General features: G+C 43.8%; 1 protein-coding gene and 1 long non-coding RNA gene across 2 annotated transcripts in view; one reads left to right on the forward strand and one right to left on the reverse strand.

Moving 5' to 3' along the window:
- doc2a (double C2-like domains, alpha) overlaps positions 1–22,737 on the forward strand; it is a 67,928-nt gene that overhangs the window by 13,826 nt on the left and 31,365 nt on the right. The window contains exons 3-5 of the mRNA XM_024802169.2: positions 5,698–5,777; positions 11,800–11,874; positions 15,716–15,825. Coding sequence (XP_024657937.1) covers positions 5,698–5,777; positions 11,800–11,874; positions 15,716–15,825 — 265 coding nt within the window. The remainder of the gene's footprint in view (positions 1–5,697; positions 5,778–11,799; positions 11,875–15,715; positions 15,826–22,737) is intronic.
- On the reverse strand, positions 9,693–20,132 carry LOC143418419 (uncharacterized). The gene is made up of 3 exons (XR_013098435.1): positions 20,018–20,132; positions 10,263–10,381; positions 9,693–10,147 (listed from the first exon to the last, which is right to left on the reverse strand). It is a non-coding gene; the product is annotated as an uncharacterized LOC143418419 (long non-coding RNA).

The raw sequence follows: 22,737 nt of genomic DNA on the forward strand, positions 1-22,737 counted from the left end.
GCATAATTCATGTGTTTGCAGCTCACACATACGTAACCAACACATTGACGCGTACGCCTCTCGTGCTGAAGCTCGGCCAGACTGCAGATGCTGAGCGTTTTTGGGGAGGCAGGTAAATGACGCGGCCGAAACACGTCAACTTCAGAGAGGGCTGAAATGTGACGGCACCGGCTCGTCTGGAGGAGCAGAAGGAGCGCGAGTGCGCCGATCCTCTCCTTCATCCTCTCCTTCATCGCCGCTTCAGTTACAACACGAGAATAAATTGTGATAAATGAGTCAGGCTGAATGCTCTCAGAGCTGCTGACATGTTTTCAAGCTCCGCTGTGATTCAGAAAGCAAAGACTAATTAGAGGTTTTTACCATTTTTATCCCCTCATTAACATATATTTGTTTTGCAGTCACCACTTGATGATTTTTTTGTGCTTTTTAATAACGAGGCGTCAGATTCATCAGAGCGGGGAAAGCCTGAGGGAGGAGCAGAGCGCCAAAGTTTGACAGGCCGTCTCCTCGAACAGAAACTCCAGGCTTTGATCAAACATAAAAGGAACTCTGGCTAACAAAGAACGCCTTCACAGGGGCGCTCCTTTGTGCACGCGTGATCCCTGCAGCCTCGGGCTTCGCTGCTGCAGAGCAATGATTCCTGCGCAGGACGGTCACAGGGCGTTTTGAGGTTTTGCTGACATGTTCCAGCCGTCGCTGCCTCGGGCTGCTGTAAGTCAATGTAGGTGGGTGGAAGCAGGAGTCTTTTTTATTTTTACTCAGTGTTCAGGACTGCAGTGGATTAAGCAGAGAGAGGACGACTATAGGATGGACTCAGAAAAGTGCATCCAACAGTCAGAAGCACTGATTTAAGTTTCTGAGGACGACGTCTGATGTTTTACTTACAGAAAAAAAGGCCAAAAGACTCGAAATACAGAAACTGAAGTCTGCTTCTGCCTCGAGATACTAAAAGACACACAGACTTAAAATACAGCATCATTACTAGGCTGCCTTTGTGGGACAGTTAGTTATCTTACACGATACAGAGTCGGGGCCACGAGATGCAAAGCTACCTGGATGTGACAGCGATCATGTCTTTGGGATGCAGAGTGAGCTATCAGATACAAACAGGACCTTATGAGATATAAAGTCATCATTAGCTGTTCTGTAAATGTGTCTCATAGTGTTGAGATGCTGAGTTTTACTCTTGTACAGGACAGACGCTGAGACTAAATCAACAGGCTTCCATGTCTGTGTCTCACGCTGGATGGCAGTTGGTTTTCCCGCCTTTTTCTGTACCAACTGTGTGCAGTTAGCTGAGCTAATCCGGTCGTTCAGTCTGACGTCACTAGCCGTGTCTGGGCCTAAACTCCGCTGCAGGTCCATATATCAAACGATCACTATGGCATTACTGAGAGTTGAAAAACTGTCTAAAGTCTTTCATCTTTAATAAAATGATCAGCGTTCTGCTCTACCAGGTGTAACAATTGAGTTCAACATCCAGGCATCCATGAAAACGGAATTTATGACATTTAACGGAGTTAGAAGTTAGCAGGGAGTTAGCTCGCTAGCTTCTATCTAAATACAATATAGCATGTCCTGACTGCGGGGTTTTGGAAACAAATTAAAACGTACAGCTCTGTTATCACTTCCAACATTCAATTCAATTCAATTCAATTTTATTTATATAGCGCCAAATCACAACATAAGTCGCCTCAAGGCGCTTCATAGATACAGAGAAAAACCCAACAATCATATGACCCCCTATGAGCAGCACTTTGGCAACAGTGGGAAGGAAAAACTCCCTTTTAACAGGAAGAAACCTCCGGCAGAACCAGGCTCAGGGAGGGGCGGGGCCATCTGCTGCGACCGGTTGGGGTGAGAGAAGGAAGACAGGATAAAGACATGCTGTGGAAGAGACACAGAGGTTAATAACAGATATTAACCTCTGTCAACATAAATGAAGACAGAAAACTAAACAGCAGTGACGTTTGTAGGGTTACTGAAGTTTGGCTAGCTGGTATATAATGATGTGCTACGTGATCGCTAGCGACACAGCTATGTTAGCATAATATAAACAAGCTAACTTTTTTTCCACTCGATAAAAGTTAACGTGAGTGTTCTCGGTGGTCAGGAACAAATGTAATCGCATGGCAGGATGCTGTAAAAGGACCAAACTTCAGCCAGGAGAACAACTGAGATAATCCATCCACAATACGAGGTTAGTCATTCATATACTGCTGCATGGGCTGGGCTGTAGTTACATCCTAAGGTTTTAAAAACTGAGCTTAAATAAATGATTAGTGGTAATAAAAGCCGAGGGAGGTCAACAGTGATCACTGACTGTTTTAGGAGCTTTTTGAGATCAAATAGAAGAAAATACAAAACATTAAACATGTTAAAAACACAAAAGCCATATTAAACGCAGACTACTTTAGACCCGGAAGTAGGATTCGTCACGTCATCACTTAACGACCGGATAAGTTAGCCACATCATCTTTGTACTGAAGACATAATCCAGCCTCTGAGGGATTTACTTAAGCTCAGATTCAAAGTTAGTTTTCCTCGTGTTTTCCTATTTTTTAAATGTTAAATTTTTTTCTCTATGTGGTCGATCGATTAGCGGCTTCTCCTCGAGAGATAGCGCCCCCGCCAAAAGTTGTGGAACAAACTCATTCTGGGTCCTTCTATGCCGTCTGGTATTCTCGTGATTCTTACATTATTCCTCCTGGATTGTGCCTCAAGATCTTCACATTTCTCATCTAACTTCTTTAACTCTGTAGACAAACGCTCCACAGTGGCCTGGAGAATGGCGATGGTGTCAGAGTGGTTTGAGGCACAGGCCTGCAGTTCAGTCAAAGTGTTATCGTGCTTGGCCACGTCGCTTTTTATGTCCGAAATTGAGGCCTGGATGCTCTGGTTCAAGGATGATACCTCGCCTCTTATGGTGGTAGAAATCTCTAACATGTGAGTGTCCAGTGTGGTGCACAATTTAGGCTTGATTGTATTTATCTCTGAACACAAGCTAGTCATAGCAGTTAGTAGCAGTTTATTCGACGGCTCACATTCATCCTTTTCCAGTGCAGGCGTGGGGTCCCCACCAGCTGAGTCCGAAGAGGCTTCCAGGCCTACATCGATCGCTCTTCTGAAGTTTGGGCTTCACCATTGTTGAAAGGCTCCCAGAAATATATCCACAGTAATCAGCAGGTTATGAATTTGGCGAAAAGATGGGTTTGACGTGCTTTTGAGAGCATTAAAAGATTTTCTTAAAGTCATTTTGACGAGGGACGTCTACACTCGCACATGCCTCACTAGCGCCCCCTATTTCTCATTTTTTTAAATCTTTTTTTGTTTGAATATTTTGCTTCTAGAAGTGTTCGCTATGTTGATCTGCGTATGAGTACTATCTACAAATAAAATATCTGAGATTCTCAATTCATGGGCAGCACAGTGGCCTCACAGCAAGGTCCTGAGTTCAGGCCGGGGTCTTTCTGTGCGGAGTTTGCATGTTTGTGTGGGTTCTGTCCGGGTACTCCGGCGTCCTCCCACAGTGCAAACACATGCAGTTAGTGGCCATAGGTGTGAATGTGAGTGTGAATGGTTGTCTGTGTGTGGCGACCTGTCCGGGGTGTATCCTCTAAGACAGCTGGGATAGGCTCCAGCTCCCCACGACCCTGCAAAAGGATACGAGCGGAAAAGAATGGATGGATTTTCAATTCAACTCACTTTATTTTATTGTCTTTATTGTCCCACAGGGGAAATTAGTTTAGCAGCAAAGGCAACAATAAGAATAAATAAAAGTGATGGTGATGATGAAATGAGCACGGGGCGACTGTGGCTCAGGGGGTTGGGAAGCGCATCTGAAGGTTGCCGGTTTGATTCCCGGGTCGTTGTGTCCTTGGGCAAGACACTTCACCTGCCGCCTACTGGTGTTGGCCAGAGGGGCCGATGGCGCGATATGGCAGCCTCGCCTCTGTCAGTCTGCCCCAGGGCAGCTGTGGCTACACCTGTAGCCTCCACCAGTGTGTGAATGAATAGTGGAATTGTAAAGCGCCTTGGGTGCCTTGAAAAGTGCTGTATAAATCCAATCCATTATTATTATAAAAAGCCACACGACAGTTATTTGGATTATTTGCCATTAAGGAGACGAGTCGCAGTCGGGATAAAAGAAACCTGGAGTCTTTTTGGTCGACCTCGCAGGTGAAACTCGAAGGCAACGAGCGAGTCAAACTGAACACGAGCCTTCCTCAGCACGCGTTGTTAACTTATACATGGCCACAGGCCCTGACAGTTTTCTGGCAGTTTATAGCAAAACTCCCAACTGGTTCTTGTTCTTCAGAGTCATGTTACCAAACAGCGAATCGCAGGCTCACACTCTGCACAATCTCAGTATCTTTAATGACAGCGGCTGATGAGCTATAAGACTTCCCAAAATCAATAATCACGTCTTTTGATTTTGACGCCTTTAATGAAACGAAGGACTCATCACAACAACCCACAAAGTCCTGTACAACCTGCCCGTGGCCTGACTCGGTCCTGATCACTGTGTGTTGGGAGTTTACCTGATTACCTGAATTGAAACTGTGTAAAACTAAAACATTTTCATCAGAAGACTGAAATGTACGGAGCCCCTCTGACGACATGGTCCAAAAAATAAATAAATTGTGGCCATGAAATACTATTTCGTGAGCATGAAATGCTAATTTGTGGGCACGAAACACTTGACCGATAACCGTGATCCTTCAGGCCCTTGCAGTTGGTTGACAATAAAATCCAGGTCCTACGTACATCTGTAAAGCAACTGGGCTCGCAGTATCCTGTTTAAATGTCTCTCCGTAATAATGGTTCCTTGCATTGCAGGCTTTTCAAAATGCATTTGTAGCTCATCCCCAGCCTAAAATAAAACTTCATCATACTGTCTCTGTCCACGGTGTATAGGTTTAGCCTACTCTCATGCTTATGTCTCTACGCAGCTGTCCAGGAATTGTATCAATATGATGTGCGCAGGTTATCTGTTTCGTTGCCACGTTAGACCTATTTCGTGTCCTCGAAATAGTATTTCGTGGCCACAATTTATTTCTTTTTTCGACCATGTCATCAGAGGGGCTCCATAGAAATGAACTTAATGCCAAAATCACGCCTTTGTGTTTGATTTTCTTTTTCTTTGTGTTACTGTGACTGCCATCTCGTCCTGTGGCCTCTGCAGTCATTTTCATGTCTTTCTGTCATTTGAACATTAAAATGTTCAGTCACAGCGGCCCTGAGCCGCGAGGTTCACTCAGTGAAGAAGAAAAACCAGGACGTGGCAGAGGCCGCTCTCGTTCACCGTGCAGCAGAGTAACGTAGCCGTTCGTCCGCTACACACAGCAGCTCAGAGTTAGCGTATGAGTGCGGTTAGTTATGTAAGCAGTGATGTGTTAGTGTGAATCATACGTGTTATCTGAGCGAGCGTGTGTGCCCTGTTACACGTGCACGGCTGTGAATGTTTGCTCTTCTTTGTAGGAAGACTGTGAGTCACGTGCGCTCTCCTCCGAATTGGATTCCCATCTTCTGATTGCATGACATGCCTGACATGTTTCTCTGTTCTCTTGCATGCTTTCAATTAAATCTAACAGTTTTGATCTCTTGCGCTTGTTGACGCGAGGCTTGTAATCATGTTTTCTTTCATGAATCATGGATGTTGTCTGTTTCCTCCCTCTGCCTGCGATGATTCCCCAGCTGCTCTGGGAACGCTGGAGTTCGAGCTGAGGTACGAGCAGAGCTCCAACAAGCTGCACTGCACCGTGCTGCGGGCCAAGGTGAGGACGCTCTGCAGACACCGACACGCTCTTCTTCTCTGTTTTCATGCAACAGGAAGCATACAGCCCATATGGAGTAAAACCGATCAGCTGATTTACGTTGTGCAGTAACTTCAGTATATTTCATAAACCTTCATATCAGGAATGAAAGACACGTTTAAGGAGGATCCCAGGATTTTAAAGAAAAATCCGCCCTGAGCCCTTCACGTGAAAATCACTTTGTTTAGCTTTTTTAAGACAAGTTATAATCCAATAAGAGTAATAATAATAATAATCATGATATATGAGAAAGTTGCATAAAGCAGATTAAACACAGGGAACTATGTTATATAATAATAATTAAAGTCTGCTCTCAGCTGTGGATTTTCACCACTCATCATAAATTAAATCTGCTCTAGTTTCATGAACTGCTACGAATTAGATTCCCTCCACAGAGTGAAGAATAATGAAGGCTGTGCTGTCAAAGATAAATATGAGCTCTAATAGTATTTCTGTGCAAATTCAGATTTATTGAGCTACTTGGACCCGTGGGTCTGCTGCACAGATTGTTATTTGGTCAGTAAATTTCACTCACACACTTTTATTCGTCTGGGTGCTGCTGCTGAGGAGCGAGAGTAATCTCTGATTATGGATCTGAGGAAGCTGCAGGAAAACGATGCGTGCATCCTCAGCTCGTCGTTGACCCAGTAACAGTCCCAGAGCAGGTGTCAGGAGTCAGGAGGAGGTGAGATAAGAGGCGGCCGAGCCTCGGGCTGGAGACCCGTGTTTGGTGTGAAGAGCAGGCGTCGAGCTGGAGTCACCAAAGTGATGCTGATGGGCGTGCCGTGTGCTATATCCAGCAAACAGCCTAAAGTGAGATGAAACATATGACGTTTTCTGCTGTTTTACATCAGGATGCATTTGGTTTCACTGAGGTTTTACCTCAAAGTGTCATTATGAAAAACAACGTGTAATTCGTCCCTTTTAAAACTGTTCCTCAGGTTATCTGACATTTTCTTTGAATATCAGCAGCGATACACATCACTACAAACATCAGACTGACAGACTAAACGTACTACTCCGCTGGCACCAGGTACAAGCGTCGCCCACTTTAACCAAAATACCTCCTCGTAGGCGTTTTGCATAATTGTCCAGCCGTGTCTGACATCGGCTCGCTGAAATCTTTGACCTCTCTTCTTTTTAAAATCCCTTCAGCTGCAAAATGTTTGAAGGTTTTTCTCCTTCACACCACGTGGGATTCATTCCTGGCTTTAAAGCCATCACATCACACCATTTCCTGTTTTTGAGTCGTTCCTCTGAGTTATTTGAGCGCCACAGACAGTCCTGCTTAAAGCCCGGGAGGACAGGCCAGGAAAGGATGCATATTGTTGTGTATTTATGGAGAATCTGGCTCTTCACCAAAGATCACTCCTCCTTATGGTAGACGTGTGACGGCCTGCCTGTACCTGGCACAGGTTACACCGCACCTTGTTTTGGGTTCTCATCCGTCAGGCTTGCTCGGAGAATCATCTCACAGCTCACCATGACTGTTCACAGATGTTACAAAAGATGGCGTCGCCTCTGCGTCTGACTGCGACAGCTGTAATTCTTACTAATGTCAAACAGGAGGCGACTCTGTCAGATGCAAAAAGATTCCTGGTTGTGCAGAAGACACATGACTTCCTCTGTGACCTCAGTAAACACTCTCCTGATGGGTTTATGGGCTCGGTCACAAGTCTGAATAAAACATTGAATGCATTTTGTAAATTATGGTCCTTCTGAGAGTGAGAGAAGAATCATCCAGCTCTGTCTAACGAGCCATCAATCACAATCGCTACGAGCATCTGGTACTCCTGGTTTCGCACATCTTACACCAAGACAGTGATTTCAGACTCTCGGCTTGAGACGTCATGAAGAGAGAGCTGAAGCTGAAAGACATCCCCACCCTCAGCACGAGCCCACAGAGAGGGAGCAAACTTATCTGGGTCCAGCTTGTGGCAGAAGATGGGAAAAATCAGGAATATTTATTAAAACTCTTATTCTCTATTTTATTCTCTTCCTGATAACTACTGCGCTCAGTGTGGCCAAACCACCCCATCCAACAGCTCCACCTTTGATCCATGTATCCAGAGCGGGGTGTTCCTAAAGATCTGACAGCTGCTAATCTACACCACCTTTTTCAGAATGCAGATGGGTCCATCTGCATTACAAATTGATTAAAATGAAGTTTGAATGGGTTGCAATTAATATCAAATGTTACATGTCCTGACAGCAGCTCCGTGAGGATGAAGTGGAGTTACTGCAGACGTCCCAGCAGAAACTTTTTGGTGCTGATTTTACTGAAACATCAACAAGCATCAGCTTTACAGGGCTAAAGAACCAAAATCTGCAGTTCCTCTAACGTCCACTAGAGGCTCCAACACTTTATAGCCTGGCTCCATGTTTGCATTATTAGGGGCGTGGCCTCTGTAGCTGACACAGGTGGCTGTAGCTGTCTGCTAGCTTCATCTGACCTGGACCTCCAGTCTGTGTTTGTGCTGTTGGAGCCTTCAAATTATAATAATGACATTATTTGACCCGTAATATGGCAGCTGTGAGGTTATTGTACTAACTGTTCAAGAAGCCTGAGCTCCAGGTGTGCTGAGTGGAATTCTAGTATTTTACTTGCATGTTACTGGGATATAACACTCCACCCTCTATGAAGCTTTATAAAGTGGGATTTGCAAACCACAGTAGGCTGTGGAGTCCAGGAAGTGATGGGTCGGTGTTTGATGCCTTCAGACATCAACAAAAAATGTCTATGAAGTTTTAGGTGTTTATAAAAAAAGTGGATCTAAAGAGTTATTTTCAGGGAGGAAAGAAATGAAAGGTTATTTTTGTCTGTCTCAGAGAACCTCTGAGAGGCGTCTCCCATCATTACAAACACAAATATGATGGAGACGTGTTTGTTTGCTGTCGCCGTGCGCACACTGCTGAGGCTGTTCAGCATTGCTAACCTGCACAAACGCAGCATATATTAAAGAGATTTCTCCTCCCTGCATGTTGGCGTGTGCTGCATGCACCGCTGTCTCAGTGTGCATGCACAGATCCAGAGTGTGGGGAGCTGAACCTGCTCTGACTGCAGCCCGTCGTCTCTTTACAGCCTCCGTTTGTCTCCCTCTTGTTGTTTGTGACACTTAAATTGGACTCTGCTGTGACAGCTTGATCTGAATTATGGCGCAGTCGCTTCACCTCCTGCCTTTACCTTGTTTATCTGTCCAGAGACCGTTTGTTTGAAGCAGGTTTGTTTCGTCCCCTCGGGCTGCTGGCTTTATATTTCACAGTGAGAATAAACTCTTTGTTCTCATTAAATAAACAACTCAAAAGTGTTTGTATTTCACAAAAAGCTTTTCATTAGTCACACCAAAGTTAGCTTCAAAGAACCAGAAACAGATTTCAGCAAATTCAAAAAACGGCATTTTTTCTACTCGGCTCTCTGCCCGTGTTACACATGAGGACACGAGTGCACCTCTCACAAACTGTTTCCCCGACAAATTTCCAAACGTCCCAGTTTTATTTTGGATGCATCCATAATTTCACTTTGCACAGGAACAAAAACCAGGAGAACGATGCCATCGGTCGTCCTTTGTGCTACGAGCTGCAGCGGTTCTCACACACGTCTCCTCACCAGTCCTGAGCATCTCTGAAGCTCCTCCAGGTTTGATGGTGTTTTCACCATCAGTGGGGCTGAAGCCCATCAGTCACTTTGGTCTTCTGGAGGTTGTTCTTCACCACAAGACCAACGTGATGACCAAACGCACGTTTCTGGTTGTCGTGCTGGAAGGCAAAGCCATGACCCTGGCATGAGAAAGATAACCGCTGTTTGTTTATCTGAACTCTTTCATTTCTTAGACGAGCTGGAAGTTTCCCTTCTGCCACATGCGTATGTTTGAAGGTTCAGGGGGCACCGTGTGATGCCTGAATCCGAGTGCTTAAATCTAACTGGGGATGTTTAATCGCTTCCTGTAACAAACCAACAAATGAAAAGGAAATGAAAAAGTAAAAGCATCACAAAAACAACAGATTCAGCTTTGTTTAATGTACACGGAGGAAGCTAACTTTAGGTCATAATGAACTACAGTCGAATTCTGAACACTTAATACAAATGAAAAGAATCTGGTCCCATTACTGAATCACACTTCGTGCTCCACAGCTGGTGACAGAAAGTTGTTGGAGCTCAAAGCTGTTCCTGTCATGTATGGTTTGTGTCCTGAAGCTGCAAAGTCTTCAGATTTTAATGAAGCAGAGATCAACACGAGCCGCTTCGAGCACAGAGGCAAAGTCCTCTCCTTCCCTCTTAGATCACCGTGACATTGATGCAGTCGGCGCTGCTCTCGCTCTGCAGTGCAACACTAATAGAAACACATGTGAGAATGAAATTGCTTCATTTCGTGAGGGATGGGAGATAATCTGAGCACCTGCTGTATCCTTTGTTTCCTCTGCTGTTTTCTTAATTTGAGTACCTACTTGAATGTCGGTGATTTCCCTCCTGGCATCGACTCATTTCTGCAGCAGATGAAGGAGCAGTTTAAGATTCGAGCAGGTGGATTAACTCGGCGCTCCCTGCTGTGTGCACACATTTCTTTCTGCAGGGACGAGGGAAAGCTCAGAATTATTTAACACCTTTAACATCAGCAAATAAAAGACACGCCTGGTAACCGCTGCCAGAAACGTTCAGCAGAATAATCCACCAATTCTAAGGTTAAATATTTGATAGAAACATTAAGAAGCAGCTTTTTGTGCGGGCAGTGAATCCACATTATTCAAACACGATCCAGCTCTGACCCGATGTTGCCGTGGACACGGGACCTCTGGCGGGTGCAGCGAGTCGCTCTTGTAGGTTTATACATGTGAACATTAACACTGTTCGACCGTGGCTCAGGGGGTTGGGAAGCGCATCTGTAACCGGAAGGTCGGCGGTTCGATCCCCGGGCTCTCTGTCCTGGTCGTTGTGTCCTTGGGCAAGACACTTCACCTACCGCCTACTGGTGTTGGCCAGAGGGGCCGATGGCGCGATATGGCAGCCTGGCTTCTGTCAGTCTGCCCCAGAGCAGCTGTGGCTACAACTGTAGCCTCCACCAGTGTGTGAATGTGAGAGTGACTGAATAGTGGTATTGTAAAGCGCTTTGGGTGCCTTGAAAAGCGCTATATAAATCCAATCCATTATTATTATTATTATTAGAGGAACTGCAGGTTTTTCAGCTTCAGCTGCTGGAGCCCAAACTCAAAGCTGTAGGAGAGTCAGACACAAACGCCATGCGTCCACGTGAACGACTGTGGCTGAACCAACTAACTGCTCACACCATTCAAATGAAACTGGATGTCTGACACTGATGAACAAAAGTACATGTAATTGAAACTCGAGGTATCATAGCTGTCACTTGTGACACTGGATTGTATTTCAGGTAGATGTGGAAGGTCAGATTCTGTGTGGTGCCTCGGTCTCATTAAAAATGCTGTGGGTGGGGGTGGAGGGGAATATGCACAGAAGGAGAAATCGCTTCGTCTGCCGGCACTGCAAATGTCAAAGCTGTTGAAAGAGATTTAGGAGCAATTTGTCACGATGATCTGCTCCCACTGATGAGGTCAAGAGATTCAAATCAAGTGTTTCATCTGCCCGTGTGGAAAAATCATCTGTCCTGTCGCCTCTTTTAGTTTTTATACTCCTGAGATGTGAACAGCCGGAGAAGATGTGGAGAAAATGTCAGGAATCACAGGTTATAGCGGCTGGATTTATAGTAAAGTGGGAATTCTTGGTTTTGGGTTCCTGTTCTGATTCTGTATTTATTCTAATGATACGTTCCAGGTGACATATTTCACTTCCTCTCTTAACTTTATTATTATGATAGTTTTTATAACCTTTCCTGGGTTAGTCTCACGGTTCAAGTAGAGGATAGCTGTACCTGCCGTGACGTTCCTCTCGCCATCTTCGTGATTGTAATCTGGATGCAATGAAACATCAAATAATAATAATGATATGCTCACTTGCTTCTGTTATCTGCAGGGTCTGAAGCCGATGGACTTCAACGGTTTAGCTGACCCGTACGTCAAACTGCACCTGCTGCCCGGAGCCTGTAAGGTGAGAGACCGTTCATAACCACAGAGGGTTGGTGTGACAGAGCGGGACGCTGGGATTGGGCAGGATGGAGGCAGACTGTGTGGACCTCAAAAGCTCCAGTTGAAAGAAGAAGAAAGTCCCACTGAGTGTTCAGGTGTTTCTGACCTGCAGGCTGTGCCTCATGTTTCCAGCATGAGCTTGATGAGGAGCACTACAGCACTTCTCAGGAAGGGAAAGAAAAAGAGGAAACACTCAGCTGACCTCCCATCATTCCACAGTGGGTGATGGCAAAAATGACTGATGACTCATTAGTGGCAGTAACTGAAGGATGCTTGTAAGGATGCTCCAGAGTATCCTCAGGTGAAGGAGGTCATCTTAATGTTGTTATGACTGCAGATGCCTCCAGATCACTTCACTCTGTTAGAAACCTTCATGAGAAATGCTTTACTTCCTGTTTTATTTTGAAAGTATTTTTCACCGTGTGTCTCTGGTGTTTTTGCCTCTGTCTTGTTTTCCTCTGACATCTTGCTTCACCACGGCACTAATCTCTGAGATTTCATGCTTTCACTTTCATACTTTGCTACCTGCCGGCTCGTCGCCCTCTTTGTGATCGATACCACAGGGTTATACCAGTGATACCAGTGAAACATGGCGAGGGCAAGATTTGAGTGTACCGACTAATTCAACATCCCAGACTATCAGACACTACTCGTCCTTTAGATCCTGCTGTGTTTGGAGAGATGTGCACACGGAGACATCAGTGCCCTGACGAAACAGCTGAAGGGATAATAACCTTCCTGCAGATGCTACACATACTTCTGCTTATAGGGCTGTTCGATATAACGATATATATCTGATGACGATATAAAAACGTCTTTCGTTGCATTTCACGCTATCGTTTGTTTTGTGGTGTCTCAAAATAAACTGTTTACATTAATATTTGTTCATGGTTCTGATGTCACTGTAGTGGCTATATTAATAAAGTTCTCTCTTCCTCTTATATTTAATATAACCACACTACAGACGGACAAGCGCCTGTTTTTATGCGTTGTCGTTAGCAACAACGACGATAACAGCATCGCGTGTCCGCTTGTTTATGTTCCACATAAACCTTTCACAATAAAGCTCAAGATCCTGTTGAGACTTTTCAAAATAAACTGAATCATGTGAAAGAGCAGATTATTTACGGATGAGAAGTAAAAAAGAGCCGCCGGGTGCTAAAAAATAAACCTTAGACTCAAACATTAGAACAGCTTTTCCCCGCAGCACGCCGTGTAATAAATACAAAGAAAACGGCGCCGTTACAACTCATGTCTAAAAATGTGTCCTTTCATGCATCGGTTAAAACACTCGACTCCAGCTACATGATGCCCAGCTGGAAACACGTCAAGCAAGTCGAGCTGCCCGAGATTCACAGAATTTACAGAAAATGTTACATGTTTGTGATTTATATGGTTATCGGACGATAGATGTCTGATATCGGGATATGAGGTTTTGGTCATATCGCGCAGCCCTATCTGCTTATCTAGAACAAAGTTGCTGTTGACGTTCGACTTTGTGTTAGGGGAAGCCACACAGAGGTGCTGTAACGTAAGTAAAGATGATGACTCTGTTACAACAGTTCATCCCACACGAACATCAGCGTGAATTAAAGATTTTGTTTGGAACAGTTTCACAGTAAAGCCAAACTGGACCCTTTGAAGGACACGACAGCCTTCATCATGAAAGACGGGCTTGAGTCTAAACCACTGTGGGCAGGTTAGAAACTCCTAAAAAGAATCTTATGTGTTATAAATTGTTTTCTTTCATGTCACTAGTTTGACCAAAGTGCAAACTGTTTGCTCGGCGCTTGTTTCGTTTTCATTGCTGGATAAAGGAACAAGTGAAATTCTCTCCAGCGTGAGGATGAAGTAGCATCAGCAGAAAATGAACAGTCGACGGACGTGTTTCTACACATGAAAACGGGAACTTTGTGGGCGGAGCAAACACCTACAGAGAGGTGCGCAGCACAGCTAGTGTAACTGAACAAATAAGAGGACGAAGCATCGCCCTCTGACCTCTGTGTCACTTCCTGCTGCTTAAAATGGCCTATATGGAAAAGAAATAGTAAAAACTTATATGTGATTACTCATGAAAGTGGCCACTTTCTCATTACTTTCATACATTGTTTTAGTAAGTATCCAAAACATACAAGTTTCATTTATATAATTTTTAAGGGATCTTATATCTGTTTTCACTCCTGTATGCTTTTCATACAAGTTTCACACAAGACAGATACAAACTTTATAAGATTTATCTTTTCCATATGGGGGATGTTGTTTATTTCTCTCACACCAGATTTGGTCGAGTTGAGTTTTTGTTTTTTTTAGCAGCTTGGGTAACATCGGTGTCACTGACTCATTGTTATTTTCTCTCTGCATTTTGATGAGCCGGAGGTAAAGGTGCCACTCTGCTCGTACAGCCACAGACCGACCAGATTTATTTTTCTGCTTTTTCTTATTTCCTCTCAAATATTTGCCGTTACAACGGCGTTCACATAAAACACGGTCAGGTTCTAATAATGAAGTCAGTGTTCAGCGCATCAGTACAGTATTCACAGCGCTTCACTTCAAGCTTCAAACTCAGACATGCAGACATGCACCACTGTAGGCCCGACTGGTGGTGTGCTGTAGACGCGGTCAGAGCGGCCGTCGGGTCACACCGAGTGCGTTCTGACAAAGTGGGACGTTTTTGAACTTCCTGTGTAACAAACAACACCAAACATGTTGTTTTTGGATAAAATTCATCCTCAGCGTGAAGAAAAGTCGACCTCGTGGTCTGATTGGTCAAATCTGATTATTCAGGTTCAAAAAGTCGAGCTTAGTTATTAATAACTATTCATTTACCATTATGAACAGTTAGACTACAGAAGCTGTTGGGGACACTCAGCGCTGTCGTGTCAAAGACAGGAAGTTACAGGAAGTTACAGGAAGTTAGGAGGCTGGAATCACGTGACTGTTACCTTTTAATATCCATGCTTCAGAAAATCAAACTGACATCAGTTTGACAAAGTTGATCATGTTCAAAAAAGTGTCACAAGGTTTTGTTTCCCACGGAGGTTATTTTGTGTGAGAGCGCTTCACTTTGAGCAGTCAACGATGCAAAACTGCTCTAAGAATAAAAATATGCAGCTGGAAATGAGAAGAACATGATACAGTCAGCTGAAATATGTAAAAAGTGATTTTATTCTGGTTTCGTGGCCTCTGTGTTTACGTAAAGCCGCCTGTGAGCGCCTGAAATGTAGCGTCCACGGTTCAGTGGTGGTGCTGGCAGCACATTTTTGGCTTCGGCTCATTTCAGGATTTTCAGAAGCCGTTTCAAAGCCATGAAACGAAATCCTCCTCCTGACACGAGCAATGTGTAAAAATACTGAGGACGGATTGACTTTTATCCTGATGCTAGTTAAGTCTCTCGGCGGGTTTCCGGCACCTTCGCTGAAGTGATGCTTTGATTTTTGCTTTATTAATTGTGCAATCTTTGTGAACTTGAGTTTATTGCTGTGAGGAGACAGCAATGACTGTCTGGGTCCCCAAATAACATTAAAGTTTATCTCCATCTTGGCTCTGGTGTGAAAAAGAAAATCTTCTCTCTGACCTGTTTTTCCTTTCGTCCTGTTGTTGATGGGATCTTATTTTTATTTGACTTTTGTCTTGAAGCGACGCAGCCACGAATTCAGTCTTTAATGAGATTCATACCTGAGCTTAAAAAGGTTTAAACACATTTTCTGCACTGTTTGAACTTCTGTGCAGAGCTGCTGAAATGAAATGTCAAACTGTGTTAGTAATTACTAATATCTCTGTGTGTGTGTGTGTGTGTCCTTCAGGCCAATAAGCTGAAAACGAGGACGATCCGTAACTCCCTGAATCCAGTGTGGAATGAAACGCTCACTTATGTCGGCATCACAGAGGAAGACATGCACAGGAAGACGCTCAGGTCTGTGTTTATATCTGCGTGTGTGACAAACACACACTGGGGATAATTCATCACATCTCATTTCAGAGCAATTATGCTCACAGCCATTAATCAGCTGCTCTTACATCCTGACATTCACATATGAAGCTCAGTTGTCACATTTCATTAGTTTAGCTGTCGGAGCAAAAAGCTGCACCAAGATGAAATTAAATGTTGTCTTTGCTGCTTTTCGCAGCTTTCAAACACTTTTTGTTGCCAATATTGTATCAAGATCCTTCCCCGACTCTCTGGCTGCCTCTAACAGTCTGATTGGACTGAATCAGTCCTTCACAGAGTCAGAGACAACAGCAAAGAGCGCACAGCGAGCTGCTGTGAATAAAGCAGTTTGTCAGAGTTATCAGATAAACAGCTGCAGCCAAAAAAGGCTTGTTGTAGTGAATGAAGCCATCGTAAAAAACTACAGTAAACATCAGAAAGACTTTTGGGTTTAAATGACAAATGAGCCTCAGCCATCTTTATTCTGGCTGATGATGGCTAACACTAAGCTAACATGGACAAATAGCAAGTTGCTCTACAAAACCACAAGCTGTGATTTGGTAAATAAGTTTTACCCCTGATGAAGGTAAAAACATGCCCCAGATTTTTAGTGGTGCATGTTGAAATAATTTACACTGCAAACAAAAACCCAGAAATTAACTCTCAGTGTCCATAATCTGATGTCGGTGTGAGGGTCCAGCTGTGTGCCAGCAGAGGTTGGACCCAAACGCAGCACTGCAGAGACAAGACATGAACTTGTGCTAAAGACCGAACACTGAGACGAATAATGGACGGGACATGACAACAAGACTGACAAACAGGAAACACTGCCGACAACACACAAGCAAAACAGTAAGGGGACGAAACCAGAGCCACTATGGAAAACTGAACTAGGAGTCACTCTGGAAACACCAGAACACAAAGCACTGGATCAGCGACCCAGGACAGCGTGTGCCTAACATTATTCATAAAATCACAGAGTGAAAACCAGTGTTGGGACTAACGCGTTATTAAGTAACGCGTTACAGTAACTACGTTATCATTGTGGTAACGAGCACGGTAACTAGTTATTATGCCAAAACCAGGAACGCGTTAGTCGTTACTGGGATTTAGATAGGGTCGTTACTCGTTACTTCGTGTGGTGGCATCGCGGAGCTTCCACAGATTCAGTAACATTAGCAAATGGTGGAGGCCAGCAGGAAAAGAGACCCGAGGCGGCCGCCGGTCCAAGTGTGAACTGAACTTCAGGTAAGAAGTTATGACCTGCAGTCTCTCTGGGTCAGATATGAACCAAGTGTAGGTGGAGTTTATTTTCGTTATTCTGACTTTTTCCGTACTGCGTGCTAGCTAGCATGACGGAGTTTCTATACAGCTGGGTGGTGCTATGATGTTAATGATGTTGAACTTTATTTTGTTCATAAGTTATTAGAGTTGCCAACCGTCCCGTCTGGTATTCAGAGAAAATATTACGCGTTTCTTATTGAGGTGAAAAGGAACAGTTTGTCCCGTAATTCAGCTACAATGAAAAAGACACAAAGCTGGAGTTATTCTGTGTTTACGCTGCACAGCTGCCTCTTCTTCTCTCATTCTCTCCCCTCCCTCTCCTGTTTCTACTTCAGTCATGAAACTGATCAATGATCAGCTGATCGTCTCTCTTGTTTGTTTATCGCTGACTTTGCGCCAGAAAGAGGAAACCAGCGGATGTCGCGCTAAACAACAGCAGCACGTTTAAGCTTGATCAGCTGTTGTTAGAATTTATTTAATATTAATTTCTAGTATCAGCTGATGTTTGCTGGAGCCACAGCTGTAAAGCTGCTGGTCATGATGTCGGTTTGGATATGTGGTGAGAGGGAAACATGAAGATGAAACCAGGAGATGTCCTTACTGAACCATCAGAGCTGAACAGGTGATGGAGAAACAGGTTTACCTTTTAGGTGACATGAATGAGTTGAAGTTATGAACTGTTTCTGAGAGACAAATAACACCAGGATCCTTTTCTAAGTAGCTGACAGCTGGTAACTGTGCAGGGGCGGGTCTAGCAAAGTGTTGCCAGGGGGCAGGTAGGGCATTAACAGGGAGAGGGGGGCACAAAGAAATACTTTTCTTTCTTATTCTCATTTAAAATGTCTGGCTGTTATTAAATAATTATCTGAATCTTATAACAAACGATTGATAGATTGATGCATATATACCATCAGAACAGTGTACATCACTGTCACAACAGTGTTTGTTTTCATTCAAAGGCTTTATGATTTTTCCTATAATGGTGGGTCGGTCTCTAGTCAAAATGTCCGGGCCAATTTTCTGTCCCAGTCCAGCCCTGTATGCAGCTCATCTGCAGTCTGGTGTTTCCTACATCTTCCTATTCAGAAGGCAGAATTTCCGAGTTCTGAGTACAATCGAAAGCACCACGACTGCAGTTTTTGTGTTGGATGTAAAAGGCACACATGACGCTGTGACGTAGGCTAGAATCATGGCAGCAGTCAATGACGGTCCAGGCGTGGGGTTTCTCTCGTGGAAATATGCACATTATCTTTTTCTTTCTATTGGTAGGTGGCACAGTGCACTGTGGCAAGTAAGCAAGCTAGAAGACTGGCAAAGTTATGGGAGCAACACATTAACAAGAGAATTCTGAGTAAAACCAAAGTTACTTTCCCTAGTAACTAGTTACTTTGAAAGTAACGAGTAACTTGAAGTAACTGAGTTACTTTTGAGAGAAGTAACTAGTAATGTAACTAAGTTACTATTTTAAAGTAACTTACCCAACACTGGTGAAAACTACCATCAAGTAAATAAAAGAGCAATGACAAAGATTCAGACCATACTGAGACTCCCCACTTGCCTGACAGGGCCGTGCAGAGAGGTTTAAAGGGGCGGGTGCCCAAAGTTAAAAAGGGGCACATTGAACCAGGCTGAATAACAACAACACACATTCATCAAGAATCTAATATGGGAAGGGCAGGGCTGTGTTGATCTGAGACTGTAGACATTAAAAAGTCCACAGGAGAGATGGTAGCTGATTAAACAAGTGTCATGAGATAATAACAAAATGCAAAGATTGGTGACAGCGCTTGGAACCATAAGGACACAAAAAACTGTGAGAAATAATTTAGGCTCTGCCTGTGAATCACTCTTTGCTTCTCTTCTTCCTTCCATCCCATCATTTCATATATCACTCTCCACTTGCTGTCTATCTGAGAACAAGGCACAACTTGCTATTGCAATAAACTATAATCTAATTGTCCACACCTAACAACTCCAGCACTTAATCTATAATAAAATGATGACAGAAAAATGTTATAGCCCTGCCTTTAGTAGCCTCACACAGCTCTGCTGTTTCCTCCTCATGTCCTTACCAGCCATGTCTGGACAATGTTATATCATGAGTAATAATTTAAAAAAATCTATATACATAAAACACACACATGCACGCACACACAGTGACACTTTAGACCTTCTTCAGAATACTGTATATACTATGGGCATCATGGTGCTGATCCAGAATCCTTACATTATTATTTATTACTAGAGCTACAATAATAAAGCAAAGAGGAGGGGGAAGTAATAAATATGAAATAATGTATTTATGATGATTCCATGTGTTTCACTATCCACTCTGTGCAGGGCAAAGCTTATTACATGTTTAAACTGTAGAGATACAATCATTTTACTGCTGTAAAATCCACATTTTGTCTTATTTAAAATATAAATCTAATATAATCTGCTTCTTAATGTATGTTCTTTAAAATACAGCTTGTGTTTTTTAATATATTATAATTATAATAATTATTATGTGGACATGCATATTAGATCATTTTTTAGTGAAATATAATCCCTCCAGAAAGGCAGGAAATGCCCAGAAACTTACTCTAAAACTAAATATGTTCTAAATACTTTAAAACTAAATATGTTCTAAATACTTTAAAACTAAATATATTCCCTAAAACGGTGACAGAGCTACAGACCCATGACAGCCTTACACAGGTAGCCAGCAGCTGTGACCAGCACTGCTTGTGCAGTTAATAAAAGGACAGGTAATGTTGTCGCGCTGCTGCACACACAGCACGCTCGTTTGTTTCAGTTCGTCAGTTGCAACAAGACAGCTTACCAACGTGTACGTAATAAGCTGATACTCCTGGGTGCTACACACTACAGTGCACGCTGTACACCTACTTACTGGGTTTGTCGCATCAGTCTGTGTCTCTGAGTTAACTTGTGTTTCTCCTGCAGCTCCGGACCGCTAAAAATGCGCGTGCTCTTTGTGAGCTCGTTCCCGGCTCGTAACCAGCGCGTTCTGCCGTCAAGAGTGATCATTGGTTAAATGTGATCATGTGACTGATGCAAGCCAGATCCTTTTATTTAGCAAAACTGTGATTAATAGTTAAATATTATTGTTGAGGGGCACAGACAGGACTCCGCACACACACACACATAAAAAATAATAATAATTTTTTTTAAAAAGGTTACCTCAACAAAAGGGCACTTTGGGCACCCATCAGGAAAGGGGCGGGTGCTCAAGCCCCTCTACCCCCCCCCCCTGCACGTGCCTGTTGCCTGATCACGGACATCAGAATATCTGTGGCTTCTTATTTAAACTTGTTGTGAGTCCCTGCAGTTAGAAAGTCCTCGGTCATGGTTCATGAGAGAAACAACCACACGACTGAGTGAAAACCTAACCCTGACCAGGCTGTCATTCACTGCAGCAGTCACAGTTAGAAGCTGTGGTTTGTAGGGCTGAAACATGTTTAAACACATTATCACAGGGTGTCACAGGGTGTCACAGTGGCAGCAGTAATAAATAGTCTGTCTGGGTCCAACGATGCAGCACCGTCTGTACTGATTCTCTGATACTGTGCTGGTCTGAAGAAGAAGTTACTGTTTCCACAGCAGCATACAGAATAAAATAGTATAATTCACAAAATCAACACTGTTAATAGTAAAGTGAAAGACTAATAATGCAGTAGTGCAAATTTTTATGTATAGCAGTGATAAAAATCAGACTCATGCTGAACTGTGCAGACGATGTAGCGTGCACTGAGATTGTGCAAGAGAGAAAGAGTGGTAGTGCAAGCGGCATTAATAAAAATATATAGAGTGTAAACCTGAAGAGACAGCAGCATGAAGGGCGATCCAGAAATGTGTGGAGTCTGTCCTGACAGGAGTGTTCACCTGCAGAGAGAACAGCATCATCTCCTGCAGCGTTCCTCAGGTGGGTTCTCCACGATGGGTTCTCCACGATGGACAGCAGTGTGTTCAGTCCTGACCCTCACTGACTGACTGACCAATGATTGAATCGTTCCAGCCTTGACCCTGCTGGCACCTCTGGCGACTGGTAGAAGATCTCCAACATGTTGGTGCACATCACTGAAGGATCTGAGCTGAACGTAGAAGCAGAATACAGCGTGCTCTGCCCTCCAGGCTGTTGGCAACATGCGTGACGTACAGAACATATGACAGAGGCAACAGCTCCTTTCAACGTGATCGTCCTGCTGCTTTTTCATTTGACTTCAGAGTGCAGCATAATCAGAAGTGTCCTGTGGAGAATTGTGGCGTGGTCTTCTAAATGATGGAGCCCCCCTGTACTGATAAACGTGTGTTTGCAGCACAGCGGGACGGTGAACGCAGCGGGAAGCCTTCGATTACGGAGCTCGGGAGCAAACGTGTGGAAAACACCGAAGCAAAGCTGTGAATGAACCTGTGAGGGAAACACGAGCTGGCGTCTCACGGTTCCTCCTGAAGCAGTGACCTCCTTGTCCTGGCTCCTTAACGGGATCCTCCACTCCAAAACTTTTCATCATCAAACACTCTGCTTCCTTCTTTACAAAGAAAGCTGTGATCTGCTTGGATTTAAAGGGATTTGGGATAATAAATTCTAGCTGACACAAGTTTTATTCTTTAGAGGTAAAACTTTGCTGTCTTGTTGCTTCGGGAGCTTTAACTTTTCCTTAAGTCATCAGTCTCTGGCTTTAAGCTTCTGACATGCATCCGTGATTTGAAGCTGCATAAATAAAAGAGACTTATATTATATTTCATCCCATGGAGGTCCAGTACAGCCATGAAAGCAGACTGAACAGAGAGACGTTATCTGGTAATTGCAGCCTCAGGTGATTATCGGTCATTTCTGTCTGCAGCTCGGCTGTTCGGGGCCATTACCCGCTGCTTTTGTAGCCTTTCATTTCTTTACAATTTGAAGACTGAATCCGCAGAATTAGCTTTTAATCGTTTCATCTGAGCCGTCACTGAAGTATAAAAACATGAAGACTCTCAGTGCTCTGATTTCTAAATGAGTTTGCACATCAGATGTAACGATACAGATGATATCGTTGGATCTGATGTGCAGCGTATGACTCTTCTGTCTCTGCTCCTCGCTCACAGCCTGAAAACCTCTGAAATCCAAATGAAAAAGTAGGCCGAGCAACAGCAGCCCAGTAAGTGCGGCGTTTCTTTGGCCTCCCGTGCACAGGAGTTGTTTGACTCTTTTCAGTTTGGCCCACGCCAAAACCATAAGTGTCAAACCTTGGCTGGATTAAAGAGCTGAACATTGATGAAAACAGCTGAGATCTGGGTTTGATCTCAGCGCTGCGACAACGTTTTTCGAAGGTTGGGGGAAAAGTTGAAACTGTGTGTCATTCAAATACTCTCCTCACTATGCTGTAAAAGTCAGATGATGACACTTCTCACTTTTCAAAACTTGAAAAACGTCTAAGAATCCGTTGTATTAATGTCCTTACTTCCTAAAACAGTCTCGGTTATAAAACTTCACATTTTAACAAACAGGTTTTTGCTTTCTGAACAAAAACACCTGTTTGGAAAACAAGCTTAATTAAAGAGTCGGGGCTTAAAAACACAGCCTCTCACCCCGTCAGCTCAGGCATTGTGTAACCACACAGATGTGTA

This window comes from Maylandia zebra, linkage group LG4, assembly GCF_041146795.1.
Source record: "Maylandia zebra isolate NMK-2024a linkage group LG4, Mzebra_GT3a, whole genome shotgun sequence".
NCBI lineage: Eukaryota > Metazoa > Chordata > Actinopteri > Cichliformes > Cichlidae > Maylandia > Maylandia zebra.